The sequence below is a fragment of the Sturnira hondurensis genome, unplaced genomic scaffold, assembly GCF_014824575.4.
Source record: "Sturnira hondurensis isolate 20B ecotype Veracruz unplaced genomic scaffold, ASM1482457v3 Scaffold0004136, whole genome shotgun sequence".
Classification (NCBI taxonomy): domain Eukaryota; kingdom Metazoa; phylum Chordata; class Mammalia; order Chiroptera; family Phyllostomidae; genus Sturnira; species Sturnira hondurensis.
In genome coordinates, this window is record NW_028076767.1 from 16,855,903 (window position 1) to 16,881,957 (window position 26,055).

Below are 26,055 nucleotides of genomic sequence, written 5' to 3' on the forward strand. Positions count from 1 at the left end.
ATTTTTCACATTTGCAAACAATAATTAAAAATTCAGGTACATATCAAGTTGGCAAAAGTAGGCTTACAGCTGTTTATAGGGAAAAAACAGTAATTAATAAGTAATCATTCAAGAATAAATTCTGTTTCATGCACTCACAACTGCAAACCTACTTTTGCCCCTCCCCTTGCTATATCTCCATCTGAGTTTTCAGTTACTATTTCCTTGAGAGGAGAAATACTAGGTCAAAGGCATAACTGCTTAAAGCTTCTAGATACGTATTACCCTAAAATGCTTTCCAGAATGTGATCCCAATGTATACTGTAAACAAGAATATACCCATAATTGATGTTACTGTAGTCGATATATCAACATGACTACTCCCGTCTCCCCAGGGAGTTCATATGAAAAACAATATACCGTAACATTTTGAAAGCATTCTATTTCCCTTTAGTTTTACCTTTCATTCCCACCATTTTAATTTTTTTTTTCCTTCATGCCCTTTGGATAGGTTGAGAGAGCCTCTTAGGAAGAAAACTAAATCCAAAACAAAAGACCGACAAAAAAGCCCAATACATACTATTTAGTTGTTTTGGGATTGCATGGGTGAATTCATGGACTTTATTCACAGAACAATAAAGTAAAAGGGACTTAATAAAACCTCCATTTTCCCTTTTAGAGAAGGCTTTCTTTCTCTCTTTGTTCTTTCCACATGCAAAGAATGTTTAAATCAATGCAGAGAAAAATAGACCTTATTTAGAACCTGCCAGACATGCTTTAGCCTGTCTTTTAGGAAGGGATTGAAATCCACTGTCAGCATTTCATTTCAGCAGATAAGACCCACCCTGCTGGGAGAGTGGTTACATTTATGCAGAGTGGGTCCCAGCATTTTCCCCTCCGCTTCTCTGACACCTTAGTAGAAAGTGCAGCATTTTTCCCTGTAGGTAAACCTATGAAAAGAATACTGACCAGTAAGTAGGGGCTAGAAGATCAAGTGCCTAAAGTATTAGCACAGAGTGAGCACATCAGAGCATGAATGGGATGCAGCCCAGAGTTAGCAGCTTGCCAACATACTGCCAGGCCTGGAAATGTTAAGCAAAATGAATCATTCATGAATTTATTTTTTTAGTAAAAAAAAAACATAAAGTTGAAAAATCTCAAAGGACAGAAGCAGATAGGACAATGCATATGCAGTATACCTTTTGTATAAAAAAACAGTTCAGAGGCAATGTTGCAGTTATTTTTAAAAATCCTGGTATCAATTAAATTCACCTCAACATTTATTAAATACTGACCAGGCACTAGGTAAAGTGCCAGGTGCAGTGGGAGCATATATCATAAATTCTGTGTATTCAACACCTTCTTTGTGTCAGAAATTATGCTATGCTAAACATCTATGTTATGCTATTATATTAAATATTACCCAATTTCAGGTCTGAAGTAGTTGAAAACCTAGCAGGAAAAGCATACAGAAATGATATGAACAAACTATTATGGGTATATAGAAAATGAAAATATGAATTCTAAGTTAAGGAATGTGGGATAGTTTCATATATGAATTACACTGAAGTAGCAAAAGCAGACAAATTTTAAAATGCAGAGTTGAGGTAAGGACACCTCAGGACAGCATGAGAAAGGACACTGAGGTTAAAAAAAAAAGGCAGTAAATTCCATACTAAGGCAACGATAGACAGTTGTAACATGAAAGAAAAAAATCTGGGCACAATGGGAGAAGAGCCAATTTCATTGCACCCTCTATGTAATGAAAGGTGAGCCGTGTGTCACAAGGCCTTTTTAAGAGAAGTATAAAAAGACATCTCTGGGAGCAATNTGAAGTAGTTGAAAACCTAGCAGGAAAAGCATACAGAAATGATATGAACAAACTATTATGGGTATATAGAAAATGAAAATATGAATTCTAAGTTAAGGAATGTGGGATAGTTTCATATATGAATTACACTGAAGTAGCAAAAGCAGACAAATTTTAAAATGCAGAGTTGAGGTAAGGACACCTCAGGACATCATGAGAAAGGACACTGAGGTTAAAAAAAAAGGCAGTAAATTCCATACTAAGGCAATGATAGACAGTTGTAACATGAAAGAAAAAAATCTGGGCACAATGGGAGAAGAGCCAATTTCATTGCACCCTCTATGTAATGAAAGGGTGAGCCGTGTGTCACAAGGCCTTTTTAAGAGAAGTATAAAAAGACATCTCTGGGAGCAATTTGTAAAATGGACTTAGATAGTGAGAAACTGCAGGTATCCACAGAAATAGTTTTAGGGTCAAGTAAAGAAAGTCAAAACTAGAGCAGAGGCAGTGCCAAAGAAAAGATCAGAAGCAAAAACATTTAGGATCTGGCAAATGACGTGATAGGGGCAATGAGGGAAATTTAAAATGTGAGATGACTGAGCTTCAACGACCAGAACAGAAGTAATATTCTTTTATTTAACAATTATTTCATGACCACCTACTAATTGCGGATTAAGGTGATCGGCACTGACAGTCAGCCAAACACAACAAGGCTGCGTGAGTCACTACTCTGTGGACTGAAAAAAGCAGGCCGCAGACGCATCAGCAGACCTCTTCAACTGACAGCCAAGACTGCTTCCTACGGCAGGTTCGAATCCTGTACAAGAAGCCTGCTTATTTCCGTGAAGCTCACCAACCTCAATAAAATACTTTGGCACGAAACACAAATCACATATATATAATGGAATAGAACAATTAACATTAACTAAAAAGTCATAGAGTGAATTTGATTAAGTGGCCCATATTTGTAAATTGCCCCTTAGGAAAAAATTATTTGTTTTTGTTATTTCTGTTAGGCAAAGATATTAATCATACAGTGTAACCTTTATCTGACCTGGAACAACCTGGAAGAAAAGGAAGTCTAGGCCAAACATTTGGCCTAAGTGTTAAATATTAACTATGCAATTAACAGTGTTCTAAGTGTCTTCTGTACATAAAGTATAGAAGTCTCACGGACCCGTTTTAAGTACTATTCTTCCCAATTAAAAATGAGGAAATAGACTCAAAAAGGAACTTGCTCACCGTCTCACTACTGGAAAGTAGTGAAGACAGTGTGACTGACGCTCAACTGAAAACATGACTTTCTCTCAAACAGAGAAACCGATGGAATCCTCCATGACATCAGCCGTTACAGAGGATTTCAGAACACTAGATGGACTTTGTGTATAAGTCTTCTCCTGTATCAAGTAATGCTAAAAGCTGTATAGAGGCAAATTTACTACAGAACCAAACACATTGCTTTTTTCCACCCGAACTGTGAATACAAGTGTCTCTGAAGAAGCTACATAATGATCCAATTTCTGAAGAACTTAACCCTGAAAAACCACACGTGAAAAAATAAAATAAGTTCTCACACGCCTCAGACAGACAGTTCTGTAACTATGAGAATAGGCAGCCACAGAAACAGGCTTTTTAAAAAAAAATTGTAGAGTTTATTTTTTTAAGATTTTATTCATTTATCTTTAGAGGGGAAGGGAAGGAGAGAGGGAGAGAAATATCAATGTATCGTTGCCTCTCATGTGTCCCCCACTGGGAACTGGCCTGCAACCCCGGCATGTGCCCTGACTGAGAATCGAACCGCGATCCCTTAGTTTGCAGGCCCATGCTCAATCCACTGAGCTACACCAGCCAAGGCAGAAACAGGCTTTAAATACGCTTAATCAACATATGACAGTGCTATATAGCCCTGGGACCACAAAACTCATATAACACTTATTAAAGTCAATCAACCCTTGACAACCTGCCTCAGTAAACTCACTTCTGTAAAGCAGCTGATCAGTGACAAACTCCCAAGCATCAGCCAATGGGAATGGACTCACTCCAATAATGGTGCCTCTGGGTCCTATCCAAATAGCAAGTCTCACCTAAGAAGCTGCTTCTTCTGCTGGTGTCATCCCCCACCACCTCTGAACGTACCCCAGTGCCCAGAACTCAACGCTTTCCCAAAACCCTGTGTAAGGTCCGTCTGCTGCTCTGTGGAGGGAAACTGTGCCTCCCCAGCATAGCTCTCTCTATCAAGGAAGCAATAAATTCAGCACGTTCGTTTTTGTTTCAGAGAGCAAATGGTAGTCTCATCCTTTAACAAAACCCATGCTGGTTCAAGCCCTACCATACACTAAACACTTTATTTTTTACATTAATAATTTTGATGACATTCTTCCAAGACTAGTACTGTATCCTTCACACCAATAAGTAGGTATGACATGACTAGGAATACCATTTTCTTTGTGGATCGTTTTCATTTTGAGTACTTTGAAAGCAACATTACTTCATAAGCAAAGTAATTTAAGAGAACGAAAATACATATTTAAATAAAAGTTATGATGTAGCAAATACAAGTAACTATAAAGACTGAATAGAAAGTAGAGGTGTGGTTTAAACTTTCTAACATTTCTTGAGAACTAAAGAATAAATATATACAGGCTTTGCGGGATTTTCTAAAAGATTTAAGTGATTTTATCTCCGAGGATATAAAGTACAGCATAGGGGATAGAATCAATGATATTATAGTAAGTATGTGAGGTGTCAGGGGGACAATAGACTTATCGGGGGAATTGCTTCCTGAGTCACAGAAATGTCTAACCACTGTGCATACACGTGAACCTAATGTTATACTAAATGTAAAAATTTGAAATAAAATATTTCATCTCATACCTCTAACTCACACCTGACACAAAAATAAATTCCATATAAATTAAACGCAAATGAATTGAAACAATACTTTAGAATTAAGTGCAGAATTAAATAATTATTTAGAATTAAATAATTCTAAATTATTTTTTAATTACATACAGTTAGGAGAGGAACTTTTAAACCAGAACATAAATGTAATGCTTAATAATTTTTGCTACATTAAAATACAAAATTTTTTTCTACAAAAGACCTGAACAAACAATGTTAAAGGACAAACCAGTCGCTGGAAAAGGAATCTACAAAACATATACACTACAAAGATTACTATAAAGAACTAAAAAAAATCAATAGAGAAAATAAAGACTTCCTCAGAGAAAAACAAACAATGCATAGAAAATGACAACTCATAGAAAAGGAACATGGAAGAGGAAATACAGGAAATAATGTGGGACACTGGGGAAGGAAATAGAGTTTTTCATCCTACCTTTTGATAGTTTTTCTGGCTGGACTAGTAATCAAAATGACAAAAGGCAGATTAACAAGAGAAAATCATATCTTAATACGTGCACACAGGAAATTCACGTAAGTATGAACATTCCAAAGACAGAGGTAGAATGAGGTGTACATGCCATTCTGGAAGGGGAAGTAGGGGTCTGAAACTTCAAAGGGAAGTATGGCAATTTACAAGACATTTGCTGGGCCATCCTCAAACAATAGCACACAGGGAAGACTTTTATCAAATGGCTCTTGCTAGATTCCTCCTTATCACACACCAGTTCACATTAAACCATATGTGTCTCTGATGAAAGTTCCCTTCCCAGAGCAGGTCATCTATCTAATATCATTTAGGCAGTTAGAGGAAGGTCAAGGGTTTCTCCTGGGTCTTTTGTGTCTTAAAAGTAATCAGCCTAAAATAATCCATACCCCAAAAGGAATATGAAGTCCATCCAGAAAAAATCAAGCCATTGTTACTATAATGAGAACAGTTTGAGTGATGTTGATGTTACCTGGCAGCCAAGGAGAGTGAACTGGAATGCTCATGCATGAACAATACCACTTCATTGTACTCCTCAGTGGGGGCGGTAGATGCCATTGAGTGAGCATGTGTACTGTGTGCCCGTCACATTCAAAATGACTGAGCGAGTAGAGCAACAAATCTGCATCAAATTTTGTATTAAGCATGAACATTCACTATGGAAACCATTCAGATGATTCGGAAGACCACAGCTATGGGCAACGTGGTGACTGGCAGCTTCATCATCACAGCACGCCAGTCATGCAACATGTCTCGTGCAAAGTTTTTGGTAAAACATCACATAACCCAGGTGACTCCGCCTCCCTACAGCCCAAATTTGGCACCCTGCAACTTCGGGGTTTTCCCAAAACTAAAATCACCTTTGAAAGGGAAGAGATTTCAGATTGTCAATGAGATTCAGTAAAATACGACGGGGTGGCTGATGGTGACTGGGAGAACTATGTGAGGTTCCAAGATGCCTGCTTTGAAGGGGACTGAGGAGTCATTGTCCTATGTCCAACATTTCTTGTATCTTGTATCTTCTTCAATAAATGTCTCTATTTTTCAGAGTACCTGGCTGGATACCTACTGGGCAAACTCTGCTCCCCCTCAACACTTGCCTATAGCCAGAGAAATGCAAATTCTACAGCCACTTTTGATAGCAATCTGTACAGACCTAGAAACACTGAAAATGTAGACGCCATAAACTCAGCAATACCATTTCTCTGCACGAGAAATTCTTACACATGTCAAAAAGGAGGCACACCTACTGGATTGATCACTGCACACTGCATAACAACAAAACGCTGGATAAGCCCTAATTGTCATCAGTTTGGCTTATTTATACAATGGAATGTTATGCACGCAGTCACAAAATCGAATTAATGAGATGTGAATGTATCAGCACAGGAGGTCCCCCAAGCATGACAATGAATGAAAAAACCAAATCCGAAAAGGGTATTACAACATGCACATGCACCTATCACAGTTTTTTTTTTTTAAACAGAAAGATTGACACCAATTTCAGGACAGTAATTAATTCCGAGTAAGGAGAGAAAGGGAAGAGAGGAGAGTTCGATTCTATTGTTAATCTTTATTNGTTATGCACGCAGTCACAAAATCGAATTAATGAGATGTGAATGTATCAGCACAGGAGGTCCCCCAAGCATGACAATGAATGAAAAAACCAAATCCGAAAAGGGTATTACAACATGCACATGCACCTATCACAGTTTTTTTTTTTTAAAACAGAAAGATTGACACCAATTTCAGGACAGTAATTAATTCCGCGTAAGGAGAGAAAGGGAAGAGAGGAGAGTTTGATTCTATCGTTAATCTTTATTCCTTAAAAAGACGGACAGAAATCTGAAGCAAACAGGAATAAAAGCTAATATTTGATTAATTTCAGTGATGAGTATTTAGTGTCTATTATACAGACTACAATTCTATATGTTTAGAATCTTCCATAATTAGGATGAAAATGTAATAATGATGGGAAATTTTATTTCTATAGTAAATATGTGAGTAATATAAAAATATAAGCCAAAATCTTAAGTCCTACTTCCTGCCTTAAACTCTACCACCCAGCCTTCCATTTAGAGACACTCAGAAAAAAGAGTCTCCTTACTCCTTCCCAGCCACTCCCTTTTTTGTAGATTATTAACCTGTGCTGGTTAACAAGCAGGTAATTAAGCCATAACTCAGCCCCTAAATAAATGAAAGTTTGTCTCTCCTTACCTCGTGTTACAGCACTCTGAAACTCTAAGGGGCACTCTGTGCTATCTTGTCTTATATTTATATACGTTTATGCTCTCTCTGCCTATAACCGTTAGGTATTTTGAGAGCAAAAAACTTGCTCTTCAAATTTTCTTCAAAAAGTCAGAGACTGTATATTAACCATTCATTTGCACTTGCTATACTTAATTTAAGTGTATACATGCCCACCTCCAGTTGACCATTTGAATAATTTTCCACCTTAGAATTTCAGTATACCATACTTAATTTTAATTACTAACTTTATAGACTAAGAAATTACCACCTCTAAAGTAAGTTTTTCTAATTCCTTCTCTTATGACAAAGCCTGAGAGGAAAGCACAAACTACTTGAGGTTAAAAACTCATGACAGAGGTCAAATCTTGATTCAGCCATCAATGTAGACACAGCTGCTTTATTAGCCTTTGCCACATATGTCAATGAATTCCACCTAACCAATCAGGAAGCAAACATCTGGCCATCGACCCAACCATTCAGGAAGCAGTTACTGTGATCCCAATCTGAGTCCAGGTCGAGGCAGCCTCCCCCATGTTTGCCAGGCTCTAAAAGCATAAAGCAAAAAAGATCTACTCGACATGGCGGAAGCCTTTGTCTTCAGTAACATCCAAAGTGGACTAAAAATAATTCCTAAACAACTTGCGCTGATTTATTTTTGTCCTACCAACTTTTGAAACCTTCATCTGTTTGTTTGTTTTTACTTTAATTTGGACAGAACCTATGTTTTGATGAGAAATTTTTAGTAAACAGCTCATGAATTCAATTTGGCTGTTATAATTCATGACTTTCTCTCCTGCTTCCTACATAGAGAAATAAAAATGACAAATAATTTCTGAACATTTTTCTCTTAATGTGTAGTTTATAATTCTAGTCCATTCTTTCATTCCATCTTTAAAAAAAAAACCTTAAAGTGCTGTTTTGCTTGTGAATACTGTTAACATTAGCAAATTTTAAACTGGTTGGACACAGCAGCCATACCAATCTGAAAATTCAAGCAGTCTGGCATTTTACAGAACACAATCCTCTAAATCTAATCAATATGTTAATCAATCAGCTGCCTCCATTAGGCTGAGAATGCCCTTCTCTGCTGCGGAATAGTACCACAATACTAGAAAGAAATAATTTACTACTCCTCTGAGGTGTGTTTTCAAAAATAAGTAAGATTTCATCTGCTTTGAAACTTGAAACGAGTGTTTCAAGACACACCATTTTAATGGACAGCACACTGGCCAAGCCTTGCAAAGAGGAGAAAGAGAGCTGCAAAACATTCTTGTTTTTCCCTAAAGAAACGCTGTTTTCAACACAAAGTTTTCCAAAAGGACCAGAGCCAGTATCTGTTGGCCTACGTGTATGCTGAGAATATTTGAGCTCATGTTAAGATTTTCTAAACAAACAAAAAAAAAAGATTAATAAAAACTACTGTTTCAATTCAGCCTCTCTTAGAGGCAATCTATCGTCTCAGCAAAACAAAAGGAATCAATAAAATAGTGAAAACCTGGAGCTCGCAATATGCCACTCCAAATTTTTGGCTTGCAAATAAAGTTCGTCTGCTTGCTTGTTTTAGATGGTGTTCCAAAGACAATGATGTTTCTAGGTTGTTTTAAAAGAAAAACAGTAATTTCATTCCAGAAGAAGCTTTAATATGCCATATTAAAGTACATAAACTTTTATGTACTTTTTAGAATCAATTTACAGGAAATACAATAAAACAATGAAAACAAATCCAGCCTCATTTACTAGAAAGTTGTAAAACTGGGTAGACTTTTCTGTCTACCTGTGTCACCTTTACTAACCTAATATCAGAATCTAAATGAAGATAATATTCCTACTTCTAAAATATTTAGTACATGAAATGCTGTCTCTAATGGTAACAATAATTTATAAGTGTCTGTTAAGTTACTTTCACATACATCAACTCTAATACTTAGCAATTTTGCAAGGTAAGTCCCGATTTCTCTGTCTCAGAGGGAGTTTAATGAGCATGTCCAAGAACACACTTAAGAAGAGACCAGATTTTGAAGTCCAGTTGCCCAAGCCCATGTTCTAGCCACCAAACCACGCAGGCCTATAACGACCCTTCCCTGGTGAAGACATCAACCACGCAAGAGCCCGTGTGAGGGCACAGAGACCGAAACCAGGGTTCTGCCCTGACCAGCCATACCTGGGCCCTCCTCTCTTTATAACCCATCCCACAGCCCCCTCAGCCCACCCCCTCCAGTCAGCCATGTTGGCCTTTGTACATGTTTCTAATGTACCCAGGCCTTCCTTCTGCAACATCACTGTCATGAACTACTACTCAGCCCGTCACCAAGTTTTTGAAGTTTCAAGGAAACAGTTTGACTGCCCTCGTTTATGATGCTTTTGGTGGCAAAGAGAACTTTTATTTGATAATTATTGAGGACCAATTAATTAAATGCACATCTCTGCAATGTAGTTTTAGAAATTTGTTTTAAAAGTAAGAAGCCCTGGGGCAGTATTTTGAGGAGAAAACAAAATTCCTGTGTGGAATCGTAAACTTCTAAATCAGTACGTAAAGTGACAGAAAAGATGGAGGTGAGACAAGGAGGGAAGCAGGTGTGAGAGGCATGAGACGACGATCATCCTGGACCAAAAGGTGACGAAACTAAGTGCTAACGAGGGGCAAAAAATAAAGGCAGGTGTGGGAAGAAACAAAAATGCAGAAAAGGAAGGAAAATAACCCCCCAAAGTGCTCCAAGTTTAAGAATTATACATTGGTATATTACTATCAATATTAATGACTGACAGTTCTCAGTCTTAAGGCATCATATAGCATTATTCAACTCATCATCTTTCAACTCATTTTAACACATCTTCATTTGTCCCAAACTCATAAATCTAAGAATATTTTTAATTAGCATGAATTTTGAACTACCTACTATGTGTCTAGTACTGTGATAAACATGAGGATTAAGTACATAAGTAACACAAGATACTTAGTTCCTTAGATATTTCTCTTCACATATACAATCATGACATGTTATGAACCAACATGGTTTTACTGAGCACTTACTAAGTGTTAGGCATTTGGGAATGTGAAATGGGTGAATGAATACATTTGGGCTCTGAAGGAATTCAGACACTCATGAGAGACAAAATAAACACAGCAGAAACAATGACAGACTAACTTAAAAAAACATATTATCAAGGACTGAATAATCAAATGGAGATTATAACATCTAGTAAGAGAAGAGTCACTGTGGACCGGAACAGCTTCAAGGAGAAAGCAGAGCTGCGCTGGTTTCCGGTGGAGTCAGGGACCGACAAGAGGCAGGGCAGTTCCAGTTGGGAGAGAAAAGTATCTACACATTTAAAATTTGCTTGGAATTAGGACTTAGTTTAGAAAACAACCCATTGAGCAAGTTAAGACTTTTGGATTGAACAGAAATCCAACCAGAATTTGCTGAGGCAAAACCAAAAATGTATCAGCTCGTGAAACACAACTATCCAACTGAATCTTGGGAAGGCTGGGGCCAGGAACCCCATCTCTGTGCCCTGGCTTCACCCCTTCTGCTCAAAGGCTGCAGGCTTTTTCCACGTGGTGGAGAGTGAGGCTGATGACAATGTTCATGTTTCATCTTACCATTTCCACGATCAAATATGGGTGGATGAGGGTTGCATAAACAAAGGACAGGGAAAAGAGGCACCAGAAAACTAAATATATACACATCTACCATAAAAGTTACACGTAAAGAGATGGCCAATGGGCAATGACCCAGGATTGGTAGGAAGTGACAAAAACCAATATAAACGGGAAGCCAGTCAGAACCTCCTATTAGGTAGAGCAATGTAGCTAAAATGCTACCTTTATACAAAAGTCAGTCACCACAACCTGGCAGACACGTTGATTTGCACAAACAGAACAAGCCAATAAAAGTAAAACCTTAAGAATTTGCCACGTAAATCTATAAAATTCATTTATTCATTCATGACTTGAAGTTCTATCTATGCCTTTTCCTCATTTTTATACCGCTTATTAAAAAGTTACAAATAATTGTTTTACCATTTCAAAGGCATTACTTGCTCACAGAAAGTGACTCAGGTTTCCAGAGAGGCATGCAGAAGCTTGCAGGGATGAGAAGTCAAGACGAATACAACTACATGTCCATTGGTTCTGCAACACGGTTTGTGTGCACAGGAAGACCGAGACAGAGATAAAGCAAACATAACAAAATTTTAACATTACTGCATCTTGGTGTAAGATAGATGAATATTCCTTATACTACTTCAATGTTCAGTGTATTTCAAAGTACTCTTTGTAAAAGGCTGGAGACTGACGGAAGACTTTGACTTTCAACAACAATATGAAAGCTTAAGGAAAGAAAGGCAAATGCAATAAGGGTATGGTTTGCATTAGGGGGAGGAAAAAATGGGGAGACCTAGTAAATCAGCGAACAGTCCAAACAGATGGAGTGGGGGACAGGATAAAGAAACTGTGAAAAACAAAACAGAAGGAATGAGCACTAAAAGACTGATGGATATTTTAAAAAGCCGAGTGAGTGACAGGCGAGTGTGGGGAAGGGAGGAGACAGAATCGGTGATGACGGCAGGGTTTTCAGGTCAGATGACTGGAGAAAGGGCAGAAGCAGATGAAGCCCAGAGTGGGGCCGATCTGTTGGGTTAAGACAATGCCTTTCATTGAGTAGATTTACACATTGCCTGTCCCATGTAAATGCAGTTTGCGTTGTGCATGGTGGCATTTGTGGTTTAATATCCTCCCGAGCCTTTGGAAGCCTAAGACACAACAACATACCACCCAAGTACCGAGAGAGGTGAGCACACGGGGGCCAGAGCCCGAGGGAGACCAGCCAGCCAGCCCATATGCTCCCCCTGTTAAGCCACCTGTTTCAGTGTCTCAGTTCCTCTAGCCTGGAAGATTTACAGAACCTCAGACATTTTAAAAAGTACAAAAACAACATGACAGGGTGCTTTAAAGAGAAAGAGCAAATTTTGACTGGATCCACAAAAGTACGTCAATATAGCTCAAAGTGAGAAGGACACCCTTTCTCATGCTTTGGTCATTTTTGACTAAGTGCCCTCTTGCTCTCAATACATCTCCATATTAATCTTAATGGAGAAAAACTTCATAACTACCTAACATTTCCATCTATTCATTGTCATAAACATTCTGATCTAACAGAAAAGCAGGCAACTGCTATGTGCCATTACATTTGTTGGAGCTCTCCATTCAGAGGGTACAACCACAATCGTTAACAAAATATATTTTTAAATCACTCACTCCCACATGGTGGTGTGTGGAAGTGACATCTGGGGTTGCTGAACGGGAAAGTAGAGAAGACAAGTTGTCTCTGGGGAAATGGCCAGCAGGCTGGCACAGATGGGGGTGGGAGAGAGGCTACGGGAGACAGTGACACACAACTGGCCTGTGTCGTCTTCGTGTTGAGGACTGAGAAGAAAACAGCACAGTTTGGTCACTGCAGTGGTGTCACACAGTTTTAATGGCACAGGAAATCATTTTTGTGCATACCAATGTAATGGCAGAAGGCTCCAATTGCTAGCTTACGGTAGATCTCAGTTGATAGAAATTGGGGCTTGTGTTGGAATACTGAATTCAATTGCTTTATTTAAGTAAGAAAGGAGGGTCTTCAAGAAATGTATGTGGAAGAAGCTACATATTTTTTTCTAACAATATAGAATGATGAGCCATGAAAGGAAGAAATATAAGCAATCCTAGAAAATACTTAAGCCATAGGCGAAGAGAATATATTGTTTTTACAGCAAGAAATAAAAAAAATAGATTTAGATCAAAAATAAGAAAAAATATATCATTCTGCTTTTCCACATCCATCACTTGCAGGATGCTTCCTTCCAGGAAAAAGGCGAAATGACTCTCCTCCAAAGCCACGTTTCCGCAGTGTCCCATCCAGCCCTCGAATACAGAGCACTCGTCACACTCTATTATCATCTGCAGTCTCTTTATCTATGTCCACGCTGGGAGTTCTCTGCAATCCATGATGATGAAGTGCCTGGCAAATAGTACCCAATGAGTTTTGCTTAAAAAAAGGAAAAAAATGAATGAAATCAGTCCCTGCAGGGGTTTTGTATGTTATCTTCAGCTCCATAGATAGACCATCACATGTTGTGTTGAATTTGAATAAATAACAGTTCCTCTTTCCTGCCTTACAACAGGCATTCTTCTTGGTCCAAAACCTATTGGGCCACTTTACTCCAAAAGTCCTACAGCCTTTTCCCTCCATAATACCCTTTTTGAATATACACTCTGTAGAGAAGCCAGCTCAAGTTTGGAGTGAAAGAAGATATTCAATTGCACAAATATTTATCTATATAGAGCCATCTGTTTTCTCATTCAATAACTATTTACATAGGAATTCAGCCCCAAGCAAATATTAGCGCGCCTGCCCTCATCTGGCTTCCAATCTAGAGAAGACAAATACAGAAATATGGAATAAGTACCTATCTAAAGATCAATTACAGATCTTGAACAAGTGAAAGGTGCTTGTGGGAGTACATATTGATAATCCAGCACAGATTGGAAAGTCAAAGACCACTTGCATAAAAGAGGTGGCCTTTAAGCTAATATCTGAAGTGTGAATGCAGTTAACCATGTGAATGGACTGTGTGTGCACACATGTGTGTTTTGGATCATGGAAGTATTACAAGCAGAGAAATCTGTGTAAAGACCCTTAGGTATAAAGCTTATCACATTCAAGGTAAGAGAAATGGTGCACAGTGATGAAGAAGGAGAGAAGTTGGAGCTGAGACTGCGGTGGTGAATCATGCAAAGCTTTACAGGTCATCTTAAGACCTTCAGGCCCAGGCTGGTGTGGTTCAGTGGATTAAGTGTCGGCCTTTGAACCAAAGAGTCCCCGGTTTGAGTCCCAGTTAGGGCACATGCCTGGGTTGTGGGCCAAAACCCCAGAAAGGGACACATAAGAGGCAACAACACATTGACATTTTTCTCCCTCCCTTCACCTCACTCTAAAAATAAATAAATAAAATATCAAAAAAAAAGACTTTTACTTTGTTCTCAATGCCATGGGAAGCCTGACCAGATTTGTACTTAAAAATAAAACAATAACTCTTGAGAGAGGTGGAAAATCCCCATAGTTGCTCTAAGGAATTCGGACTTTAGAGTTACTATTGATAACCTGAGCTCAAGCCCATGAGTGATGTGAGCTACAGCAGGAGCACTGAAGATGGAAAAAAATAACAGGTGAGTAATACTTGCGAGACAGACTGGCCTCGGTCTGCCGACTGAACAGATGGAGAGGGAGGCAGAGGAAGGGGCCAGGACAGCACCCTCGACTCTCCTTTCTTGGCCAGTGGGGCACATTCGTGGTTTTTAAAAACAATAAGGGAGATTTTTTTATACTGGAAGGGAGGAGGGAAATCAAAACTCAAGTCTTAGATATTTTAAACTGAAATATCTGTGATAAAGTCATTGTAAAGATGTCAAGAAAACTGGTAGATATATTCAGGAGCAAGCTCTGGGGAGTCTTAACATATAGATGGTATTTAAAGCAACCAGAGTGGATGAGATCACCTCATTAGAGGGGAGTGTGAAGAGTCTGAGAGTGTTAAAGGAAACGGAAAAATAAATCTTTTTTTTTACTTTTAAGTTTTACAATATAAAGATATTTTAATAACCTATATATTATATTAATAATCTATATATTATACTATCAAACATTTCATGGCTGTAATATTGTTTTAAATGCCATTATTGTAAAGCATGTTATTCAATATGTATAGACTTGATACTGCATTATTGATAAGGAATATTAACAGGAAAGAAAGGACAGTGAATTTAGTCACCATATTTTCACCTGCCTTTGTCATACCTATCTCTACATCACTGGATCCATGATGGGCCCCACATACAGTCACTGCACAGAGTCCCAGGTGTGAGCCAGTCCTTACAAACAGGACAACGGGCTCACTAAGATTTGGATTTGTCAAGGAGGCCTAAATGTTTTCCACCTTCAGGTCTGTGCCCCATGCTGTTCTCTGAAGCTACAGCTTTCCAAGTCTCAACACATGCTATTATTTATCTTTGGAACATCAGAGTGTACTGAAATACAAATTTCTCCACTGGGATTTTCAAATGAAAGGAAAACTTCTGCAAGACAAAGCTAGTTCTCAAAACAAAGAAATCCTTCACTCTGTTATTTGCTCTTCCAATGTAATCAGTTATTAATGAAACCAGGGGAGGTATAGATGAAAAGGGTGAGGAAAACATGGGTTTCGCTGAGTTCAGAGGTGATATTATTAATTCCAAAAGTTTGGAACAGCACTGGTGATGAAAATAACAAGTTCAAAGGCAGATTCAAGTTGCTGTAGTCTGAAATTACTGTTTTGCCCCCCAAACTGTTTAAAGGCCAAAGATTAAGACTTGTTTCAGCAGGTGTGGGATGGCTTAGGTTTTTATACATGCCTTCTTTGGAAATTAGTAGCGACCAGGGCAGGCCCTTATCTGCTAAGATCGACTGAGGTTTATGGTCAGACCTGGGGGGATTAGATGACTCACAAAGTCATGAGAGCCCTCATTAAGGTTATTAACTTAATCTCAGTAACCCTACTGTTCAGTGGAAAACAAGGAGCCAAGATGGAGAGTTTCTGGATCGACTGCCAAAAATTTCTGAACAGAGGGTTTTTTCAGGTATAAGGTATCCCTCCAGTTTGTTATATAATGAAACCTGGATATAAACCAATTCATGTGATTTATCAAAAGATATTGACTGTGCACTGCGGGCTATTCTACGAACAGAATGAAAAATCCAAAGGATGAAAGATTTGGCCCAGGTGCCTACTACGCAATCAGTTCTTTCGAGGGTTGCCTTCTGGCAGGATGGTTACATTAATGCCAGGCTTACTTATTTTACCCATCACACATGCACAATAACAGAAACACTTCATATGTTAAAACACAAAAACATTATTTGGGTTTGAATACTTTTGGTCTTTTCTTATCAAGTTCACTTACAAAAGCCTAATTAAGCAAAGCAGATGTTATTAACTGTTTGGGTGGGGATTGGGCTGGTGGTCAAGGATTCCTTTGAAACTGTTACAGATGCTCTGAACACTAGATAATTGCAGGTTGTATAACTAATTTCAGGTGCTCATGAACCCCCTACACCCTTCCATTGGCTTCCTAGAATCTCTGCTGTATCAGGTGCAAGGGAGGATGAGTCCCTTACACATACAGAAGGGGAAACAGATTCCCCATTCGTGAGTGCTCTCCTCCCCTGTTGGGAACCACCCTGCCTGGTTTCAGGAGCTGTAACCCACCATCAGGGCTAAGGTTGAGTGAGCGACCTTCAGACCATGAGCCACAACGGAAACAAAGCTTATCTCCCTGACATGAGCACCGATTCTGCTCCTTTTTTCACAATTGGCCCCCAATGCTTGATCAGTTAGTCAATGATGGGTAAGATTCCCCAAAGGGGAGAACAATAAGACAGGCATGATCATGTGGAGGCCCCAAGGAAGGACTTGGGGGACTATGGAGAAAGAGGGTGATGGACCCTCGCCCCTCGGCTTTGACAAAGCCTGATTCTCCTGAGTCTGAGAGAAGCCTCCTAAAATTCCTTGGCTATCTGCTTCCTCTGCCTGACTTAAGCCTGAAACAATGACAGAGGGCAATATAACCCTGTGCTGGAAAGGGCAGGCTCCCCTAGTGGGTGATCAGGCCTGAGAAAGGATATGTAAAATACTGTGAAGCCTGCTTTGCTAAGAATGCTCTTAGTTAAATGATAAAGGTCTGAGCAGGAAATGAGTTTGTTTCCCAAAGTTTTGTAGCCTTTTAGCTGATAGACCCTGACTTAGAAGAAGCCCTAATGGTTCTTTGTATGCTATCTACTGTTTGATCCTTACTGCCTAACAATGATTAATAAGTTGTATCTGAACTCCTGTGCAAAAAAAACAATAAAAGCCTGTCTAGGCAAGGGTGCACGTCACTCTCCGCTTAGAGAGAGTGGTCTGCCCCTTTTTCTCCACAGGACTCGGTAGTCCATGTGAATTTGCCTCGAATTCCATCCAAATCGCCACGCTGGTGCATGCGTCACTCCCCCATGAACGTCCTTGACCCCCTCTGACCCTGGTCACAGCAAGTTATCCTAGTTCTCTCTTCTTTTCTCCAGAGCCTCCAAAGTCTCCACCTTCTACATCTTCACCTCCGACATTTATTAGTAAGCTTCAGTGACTCACAAGAATATTGCCCTATTAGAGATACTATGATACAGAAGCAATTTTTAAAAATACCTTCTTTTAACTCTTCCGACAGGCAAACTTGAATCAGTAAGTATGGAAAGCTTCAATTATAGAAAAGCTCATTCATTCATCATAGTTAAATTTGCTATGAAGAAAATCATCAAAGTAAGACTAACAGCTTTATCAGACTTTGAAACTACCAGTGGTACCACATTGCTTTTATGATGGGGGTATGACATAGGCTCTTCAAACAGCTCCAGGGCAAAGCATTCAGGAAAAGGTCATTTCTACCTCATTCTAGTTCTGAGAAGAGTCTGTGATTCCAAAACAGCTTATTATATTCTGTGTTGTGAAAACTTTTGTTTTTCAATTGTGACATATTTTAATTTATGGCATTGCTCATTATAAATAGCATTAGGTTAGATTAGTTGTTTCATACATTATTATCAAATATTTTATTACATATGATTATGAATGAGAGTTAAACTTGGATTAACATAAAAAATACTGAAATCCTGGGGAAGTATTAAATAATAGCTTTTCTGTGAAAAGTCCAGCTAATAACTGTATTATAAACTAGACTTTGGGAAGTACTTACTTTATGAAGGTAAGTTATTTGCCTTTACATGCAAATATCTGGAACACACCAATTACTTAAATATAAGTAGATTTTTTTAACCTCAGGTGCACAAACTGAATGATCATAATCCATGTTTCATGACACACTCTTACTGATCCATGCATAGCTCATTTTACTTAGTAAAAGAGTTAAACAAATCCTACTATACTCATTATTCCTGGTGACATTTTCCCGTATACAAAAGTGTAGCCTCCCTCAGTTTGATTTTTACACTAAATGGACTGACAGCTTAATTTCTGTTCTTTCCAAAAACACAGAGGAGCAGGCAAGGGTGGAATCAGTATCAACATACAGTCACAAAACCCAGGACTTTGAAGCTGCTACTTAACTCTTGTTTACAGTTAACCCAACAAGACAAAAAACAAATCATCCACCTGCCCACCCTGTTTCTGTGTACAAAAGAAAAGCTTATTCCTCGTACAAAAGAAAGCCAAGGAATAAGTCGGTAGGAATAAAACCATGGACATTGGTTCTATCTTATTTCAGAAAGGCTAAAGGATATGGACTTCCACAACACCCCCGGAGCACTTGGCCCAGAGGTAAGCCAGGGGCTCACAACATAAGCATGGGTTGAGGCTGGACATTTCTTCCAGCCTCTCCCAGTCACCTAAAGCCCAACTAGCATTTACATGCACAAATACAAACTGCCGTTGCCTTAGTTATCTAAAGGCTCTAAATTTCAACGAAACTAACAAGTGCATGGAAACTATATGGTTTATAAAAATATTTCTATACTGAACAAAAACAAAAATAAAGGACAATATCTGATAATACTGGCAAATTTTTCATTTTTAATTATTCCCTAAATTGTTATGATAGAGAAACACGCTTGAGGAAAAACACAGCAAATAGCAACTTAAATCTCACTTACATATAAATGAAATTAATTTTAAGTCTTAATTTCTACACAAGACATAGGACCTTCTGGAAAGTTTAACAGGCATTATCAACTCGAGATTTCGGAATTGCAATACATCACTGAAGCATTTTACAGTCTCGGTTCACTAGGTCATCAAGGTGGATTTGACATGTTAGCAGCAATTACCATTTCCTTGACACCCTCAACCCTACACGAAATGGCACCCGGAATCCCTCCCTCATTTCAGGCCCAGCGGACTGCCCTTTATGCTGTATCACCCTGTATTTAAGAACACTGCCTAGTCCTGATGGCAGACAGTCATAAAAGGAAAAGAACTTACGCACAGAATCTGATATGTTTTCTACATAAAGATTGTGCTCACACAGAAGGCAAATTAAAGGCATATCCCCAAACAGAATCTTCAAAGCAAACAGAAGCTATTTTCTTAAGCTTATGTTGTATTTCATTACAACACATAGCTTTTTCATAGTTTTAGAATTTTCCAAGTAAATATGCCAAAGCTCACTTTTTACCAATAACAGAGAAAAAATATTATATCCATTTCCTAGCTAAAGCAATTTGGACAAAGGGAAATTTTAAAACACATTACACTAAAGCCAAGTGAATGAATGACCACAATACTGTAGCTAACCTAGTCAAACAGAACGTTGAAAGAGAATCAAGTTCAATATTTATATACTTTGGGGGAAGAGTTTTATTTCACAAAAATATTTGGTAGTTTCTGTTCAGTCACATTAAGAACATGGAGAAACTACCACTAAAACAAACTGGACTGAAATTCAACACAATGGCATGTGTTTTTCAACTTGTAACCGACACCAAGAAATAGCTCCCTTTGGTTATTAAAATCCTGGAAAGAAATCATAATTACCCCATCTGGGAATATGGCCTTTAAAGCATGAGTACTTTAGACAGAACAATCAATTTCTAATTCCACTTTTCCTACTGATTTTCAAATTTCTTGACCAAAACAAAACAAAACAAATAAATGTCTTTATGGATGGGAGATTTCAATCAGTTTTGTCTAAGTCGATTTATTTGAATTCAATAAAAAACATGCAGTAATAATCTATATTAAATTTCATTATTTTAAATTCTATTTCACTAAGTGAGGTAGGTTCTACCTATATAGAATATGAAAAATAATTTTTGAATCTCAAATGTGTACCACTTGGTCCAGCAATTCCATTTCAAAAAGCCACCCCCATTGCACTCAGGAACACGTGGCCACATGAACCTCTGTACAGGAACAAGGCAGCTCCATTTACAACACCTGCAACTGGAAGCAACCCAAATACCCCTCAACAGAAGCGATACACCGAACAGCAGTAATTCATATAACGAAATACTACTCAGCAGTAGAAAGGACTAAACTATTACACGCACAACCACCTATGGAAATTAGACTGCGCTACAGAAGGTACACAAAAAATAGTGCATGCTATATGATTTCATTTGATAAAGTAGAAAATTCAAATTAATCTATGATGGAAATATCAGATAGTTGCCTCTGGCAGGAATTGCCTGGCAAGGGGACATGAGGGACCTTTCTAAGAGGATGTAAAAGTTCTGTGTCTTGATAGGGGGGATGGTTACATGTTTATATCCATTTGTCATAACAGGGCAGTTAAAGTGTGCACATTTCAATGTATTTTTACCTCAAAAAAAAAAAAAAAACCAGAAGCCTACAGAATGGAAATGAGTGGAGGTGTGGATAAAAAAAACTACAGCAAAATTTAATCTTTGTTAAAGCTGGGTGATGAGTATAGCTTTTTAAATACTATTTTGTTTACTTTCTATACATTTGACATTTTCCAAAATAAAAAGCTAAAAAATATATACCGGTAAAATGCACAATGGACCATTTTTATACCATAAAAAATATACCTCTCTAAAACTTTCTCTGTCTGCAGAGGGCACTGACTGAAATCCATGGAGACCTCTTTGTGCCTGAGCTTCACAAGGAGAATTTGAAACAGAGCTCATTATTTCTCCTGCGCCCCTTGCTCCCCACCCCCACGCGCCTCCCATCTAATGGGCATCAGAGTGAATTCAATATGCTTGTCTCAGCTATCACCAGCTCTCAAATTAATTCTTCCCTGGCCCCTCAAATACTTATTTCTAACAAATACTGTTACCAGGGGAGAATTCAGAGTTGTGGCATACTCTTGAGAAAACAACTGATGTCATGAATCTCAACCTTATCTTTATTCTCACTACTCTCTAAAAAATGGTGTTTTATAAGTTAATGAGAAAATAAGAATTTACTGCTTTTAGATCCAGGTTTCAAATCTCATAGTCAAAAATAAAATAAAATCTCCTATTCAGTTTTTTAACTTCATGTTCTTATTTCTCAGCAGCCAGAGAGACATTGGTTTTCAGTATAATAAAATGCAAAAATGACTAACCATAGTCAATGGTTAGTTTCTCTACTATAGACTGATATGCTCAGCACATAACAGGAGCCGCACTTACTAGTTTTCTAGATTTTGCCTGAGGAAAGTCCTTTAGTTTTTCACATAACATGTCCAAAGAATCAGAAACACCATACAGAGGCAAAGAAAAAACTCCAGCCTATTTAAAGATATGTTAACACCCTCCTGGGTCATAAGAGGATTAGAAGTGCACATGGGTACAGAAGCTTCTTGAGAGAACCTAGTGAAAGGTAGGACTCAGGTATTGGTATCAACCAGTTCTCGACAGTCAGCATAAAATAAACACTCAAACTAGCTAATATTAAAAATCAAAAATATATGTATTTTATAACCTCTACTTACAAATATTTCTACCTAACATTTTTTTTAATTTTGTATATATCCCATGCTAAATTCCAGTAAAGAATTTCACAAGATGTTACATCAAAGATTCAGTGAAAGTTATTTTTTTTAATTTTTTAAAGATTTAATTTATTTATTTATTTATCTTTAGAGGGTAAGGAGAGAGGGAGAGAAACATCAATGTATGGTTGCCTTTTGTGTGTCCCCTGCTGGGAGTTGGCCTGCAGGGAACCGGCCTGCAACCCAGGCATGTGCCCTGACTGGGAATCAAACCGCGATCATGTGGTTCACAGGCCCACGCTCAATCCACTGAGCTACACCAACCAGGGCCAAGTGAAAGTTATTTTTTGTTCGTTCATTCATTCATTCATTCAACAAACCTCTGCTTGCCTACAGTGCTCTTCTAGGGATTAGAAACACATAATAGGTGTAGCTCAATGGATTGAGCATGGGCCTGCAAAGCAAAGGGTCGTCGATTCCCAGTTGGGGCACAAGCCTGAGTTGTGGGCCAGGTCCCCAGTGCGAGGCACACATTAACGTTTCTCTCCCTCCTTCTCCTTCCCTTCCCCTCTCTCTAAAAATGAATATATAAAATATTTAAAAAGAAAAAAAAAAGAAGCACATAATACCTGATATAATAACAACTGACGATAACAGTGAACAAAACTATGCTTACATTCTAGTAAGGGAAGACAGGCTTCAAAGAAGAGCTGAGGACTGAGGACACTGAGTGCCATGGGGGAAGAATCATTACAAAAGGGCACACAGATGACTAATTTCACATTGCTGGTCAGGAAAGCCGTCCCTGTTATAGTGACACCTGAGCAAACCTGAAGGCTGTAAAGTTCCAGAATTCATGGCAGAGAAAATGGCAAAGGCCCCCCCATGCCAGAGACCACTTGCAAAGTCCGAAAGTGGAGCCAGTGTGGCTACCGGGCAGGGAAGGGAGGACGAAGCTGTGGGGGATGGGAAGGGGAGGGGCAGGCAGGGGATCTGGGCCTTTGTAGGCCAATTCCAGGATCTGGGCATCTAGTGTGAGAAAGATGGACAGCCACTATAGGCTGCGAGCAGAAATGATCCCAACGTTTTAAAAAGATCATTCTGTGTGAGAATAGACAGTAGAGGAACAAAGGCTAACGCAGGAAGACCAGTACAATTTAGAGATCACAGTGCCCTCAGAGGAACATTTTCACTTCATTTGTTCGTAGGTCTTGTTTCATTATACCACTTGGTACTCCAATAATTAAAATGGCAATCAACTGAGTGTTCTCTTGTTTGCCACTGGCTTGAGAGCTAGAGTTTTTGAGGGAAAGCAAAAGTCATTACACATTACGTTTCTGGCTTTACGCTGATCTTTTGGATTGTGGTTCCTTTATCCCATGCAATCTAATAGGTAAATATGACAAAAACTGCTAGTTTCCCAAACATTCACCATTTTCAAAAATATTCCCTCACAAATAAATATTTTAATGTGCACATTATTTACAAAAGATTTCATATTATTGCAGTTATTCAAACCCCTCATCACACATATCGATACTGTAGTAGTCAAAACCAGTTAACTAACATTCCTGAAAGATAAATCAAAATAAAAATATAATGCAAACCATAACATCCATCAACATTCTTTGGCTTCTCTCAGGGTTAATTAATGAAATCACTGTCACAAGGAAGACAGGCTCCCAATCACTCTCCTACCTCTAATCTCCTGAAGTTTGGCAAGTACCAAGCAGCCTTGCCCCAACCATGCTGTTAGCACCTTCAGTTCCAAAATCCTAGGTAGATGGGTGCAACTACTGTGGAAAGCGGTATGGAGTTGCCTCAAAAAATTAAAAATGAAACTGTCATATGACCCAGCAATTCCACTTCTGGGAATATATCCAAAGAAAACTGAAACACTAATTTGAAAGAATATATGAATCCATATGCTCATTACAGAGTTACTTACAATAGCCAAGATTTGGAAGCAGTCCAAGTGCCCGTCAATAGATGAGTGGATGAAAAAGCTGTGGTACATGTACAAATGGAATGCTACTTGCCCATAAAAAGGAAGGAAATCTTACCCTTTGCAATAGCAAGGATGGACCTGGAGATTATCGGACTAAGTCAAATACACCAGTCAGAGAAAGACAAGTACCATATGATTTCATTTATTTGTGGAATCTAATGAACAAAATAAATTAACAAACAAAATAGAAATAGGCCCATAGGTATAGAAAACAGACTGACAACTGTCAGAGGAAAGGGGTTTGGGGTGCTGGGTGAAGAAGGAATTATGCAAAAAAAATCCTGACAGACACAAACCACAATTTGGTGACTATATGAGGGAAAGTGGGTGTGGGGAGGGATAAGAGGCTAAAGGGGGGATAAATGGTGATGGGAAGGAGACCTGACTTGGGGTGGTGAACACACAATATAATGATGATGTATATTATAGAACTAAACACCTGAAAACTATATAGTTTTATTAACCAATGTCACCTGAATAATTCAGTTAAAAATAAATTTTAAAAAACCTACCATACACTACATACTTTTCAGGACTTGGAACCACACTTGAATGTTAATTGCTTTAAGAAGGTGTCGGAAACACATGCTTTCCTGCACACTTTGGTGATTTCATTCTTCGCTCAGAGCACGCTGATAAATTAAATCATCCTGGCTGTGTCATGAATCACAGCTGGCATGCCTGAATATTGCTCCTCGATGATGAACAAGCAGTGTAAAATAAGATGCTGATTCCACTCTTTAAAATCTCATTTTCAGCATCCTGTATGTTACTAGTCAGAATTTTCAATAAAAACAAATGTTCCAGTTCACTTTGGTTTTGCAAAAAAACCTCAGTCCTTTTACTAAGAAAATAATGGCTTTTTTGCTTCCCAAACACCAGGCAGTATCTACAGTAGGGAAGGGAACTGGGGTGGGGGTGGGGAGAGGCTTGTAAAATGGATAATCCAGCTATTTGCTTAGCGTGGGGATTTAATGGGGTAGAATGAAGCAGGAACTGAGGGACCTTTACAACCACGTATACTGTTGCCTACTTCCTCACCCTCACTGAACAGTGTCAAGAATTTGCCTCATTAAGTTCCACTAACAAGTAAGGAGATCCCCCTCTCTGGGGGCAGGCTTTGCTGTACTAACATCACTACGGACTTCATCTTATCTGTCCCCCTCTCCCATTACAAACTCCCATTTCATTTTGTTTTTTTACATCTTATACTGAAGGCATTCTTGCAAACTGCCCTAAGCCCTTTCCGGGTAAGAAGAGATAGAAATAAATCAAGATTTCTTTCTCCACGTCTAAATTTAAATATAGCAGACAGGCGGGGCGAGATGGTGAAAAGGGGTATGTGGGCGTTTATTACAAAATTTTTCAGTCTCTAGGAGAGAAAAGGGTAAGAACAGACTACTAAGGGGGTTGAGAGCCGTGAGTGATTGTGTGTGCGTGTGTGTGTGTGTACAGTCAGGGCAGAGGAAGGAATTAAGAGGAGAGGGAGAAAAAGAGATCCATGGACGCAGTCGCTCACCCTCACCCCCTCTGCCCGCTCCCCACCCCACTGCAGAGCTCGTTGCTTCCCAGAAAGCTCTCCAGCCACTGGGCAGATTCTCGAAACTAAAGCAGAGCCCTAGTCCTGGGCAGGGAGGTTGGGATGGGTAGGGAGAGGCAATCGGAAGCTATCCGGTCCGGAAGGGCGAGGTAGCCAGCGATGCCAGATGAGCTCGCCCGCCGAGATGGCAAGGCAGGGCCGGGATGCCGGGACCCACCTGGAACAGTGACGGTGGAGGATGCCCCGGGCACCTCTGGCCTCTCCTCCTCAGTCTCCTCCCGCTGCCGTTGCTGCTGCTGCTGCTGCTGCTGCTGGATGAGGCTGAGATCCGAGCGGCTGAGCTCGGCTCTGGCAGCGGCGTGGACGAGCCGCGCCTTCAGCAGCACCGCTGCCAGGCCAAGGAGCAGGGTGCACGGGACGCGCCGGCTGAGCCTCGCCATGGCCGAGAGCCAGAGGGCCGCGGAGGCATATTGCGGGGCTCCCGGCGGCGACCGGCGCCAGGGCTGCGGGCTGCGGCAGAGCCCGCCCGTTCGCTCCCCTCGCGTCGCCTGCCTCGCACACCCGCACCGGCAGG

At 39.3% G+C, this 26,055-nt stretch overlaps 1 protein-coding gene across 1 annotated transcript in view; it reads right to left on the reverse strand.

Moving 5' to 3' along the window:
* Positions 1-26,055, reverse strand: part of FAM171B (family with sequence similarity 171 member B) — a 68,778-nt gene extending 42,723 nt beyond the window's left edge. Inside the window, exon 1 of the mRNA XM_037043795.1 lies at positions 25,699-26,055. Coding sequence (XP_036899690.1) covers positions 25,699-25,921 — 223 coding nt within the window. The 5' untranslated portion in view covers positions 25,922-26,055. The remainder of the gene's footprint in view (positions 1-25,698) is intronic.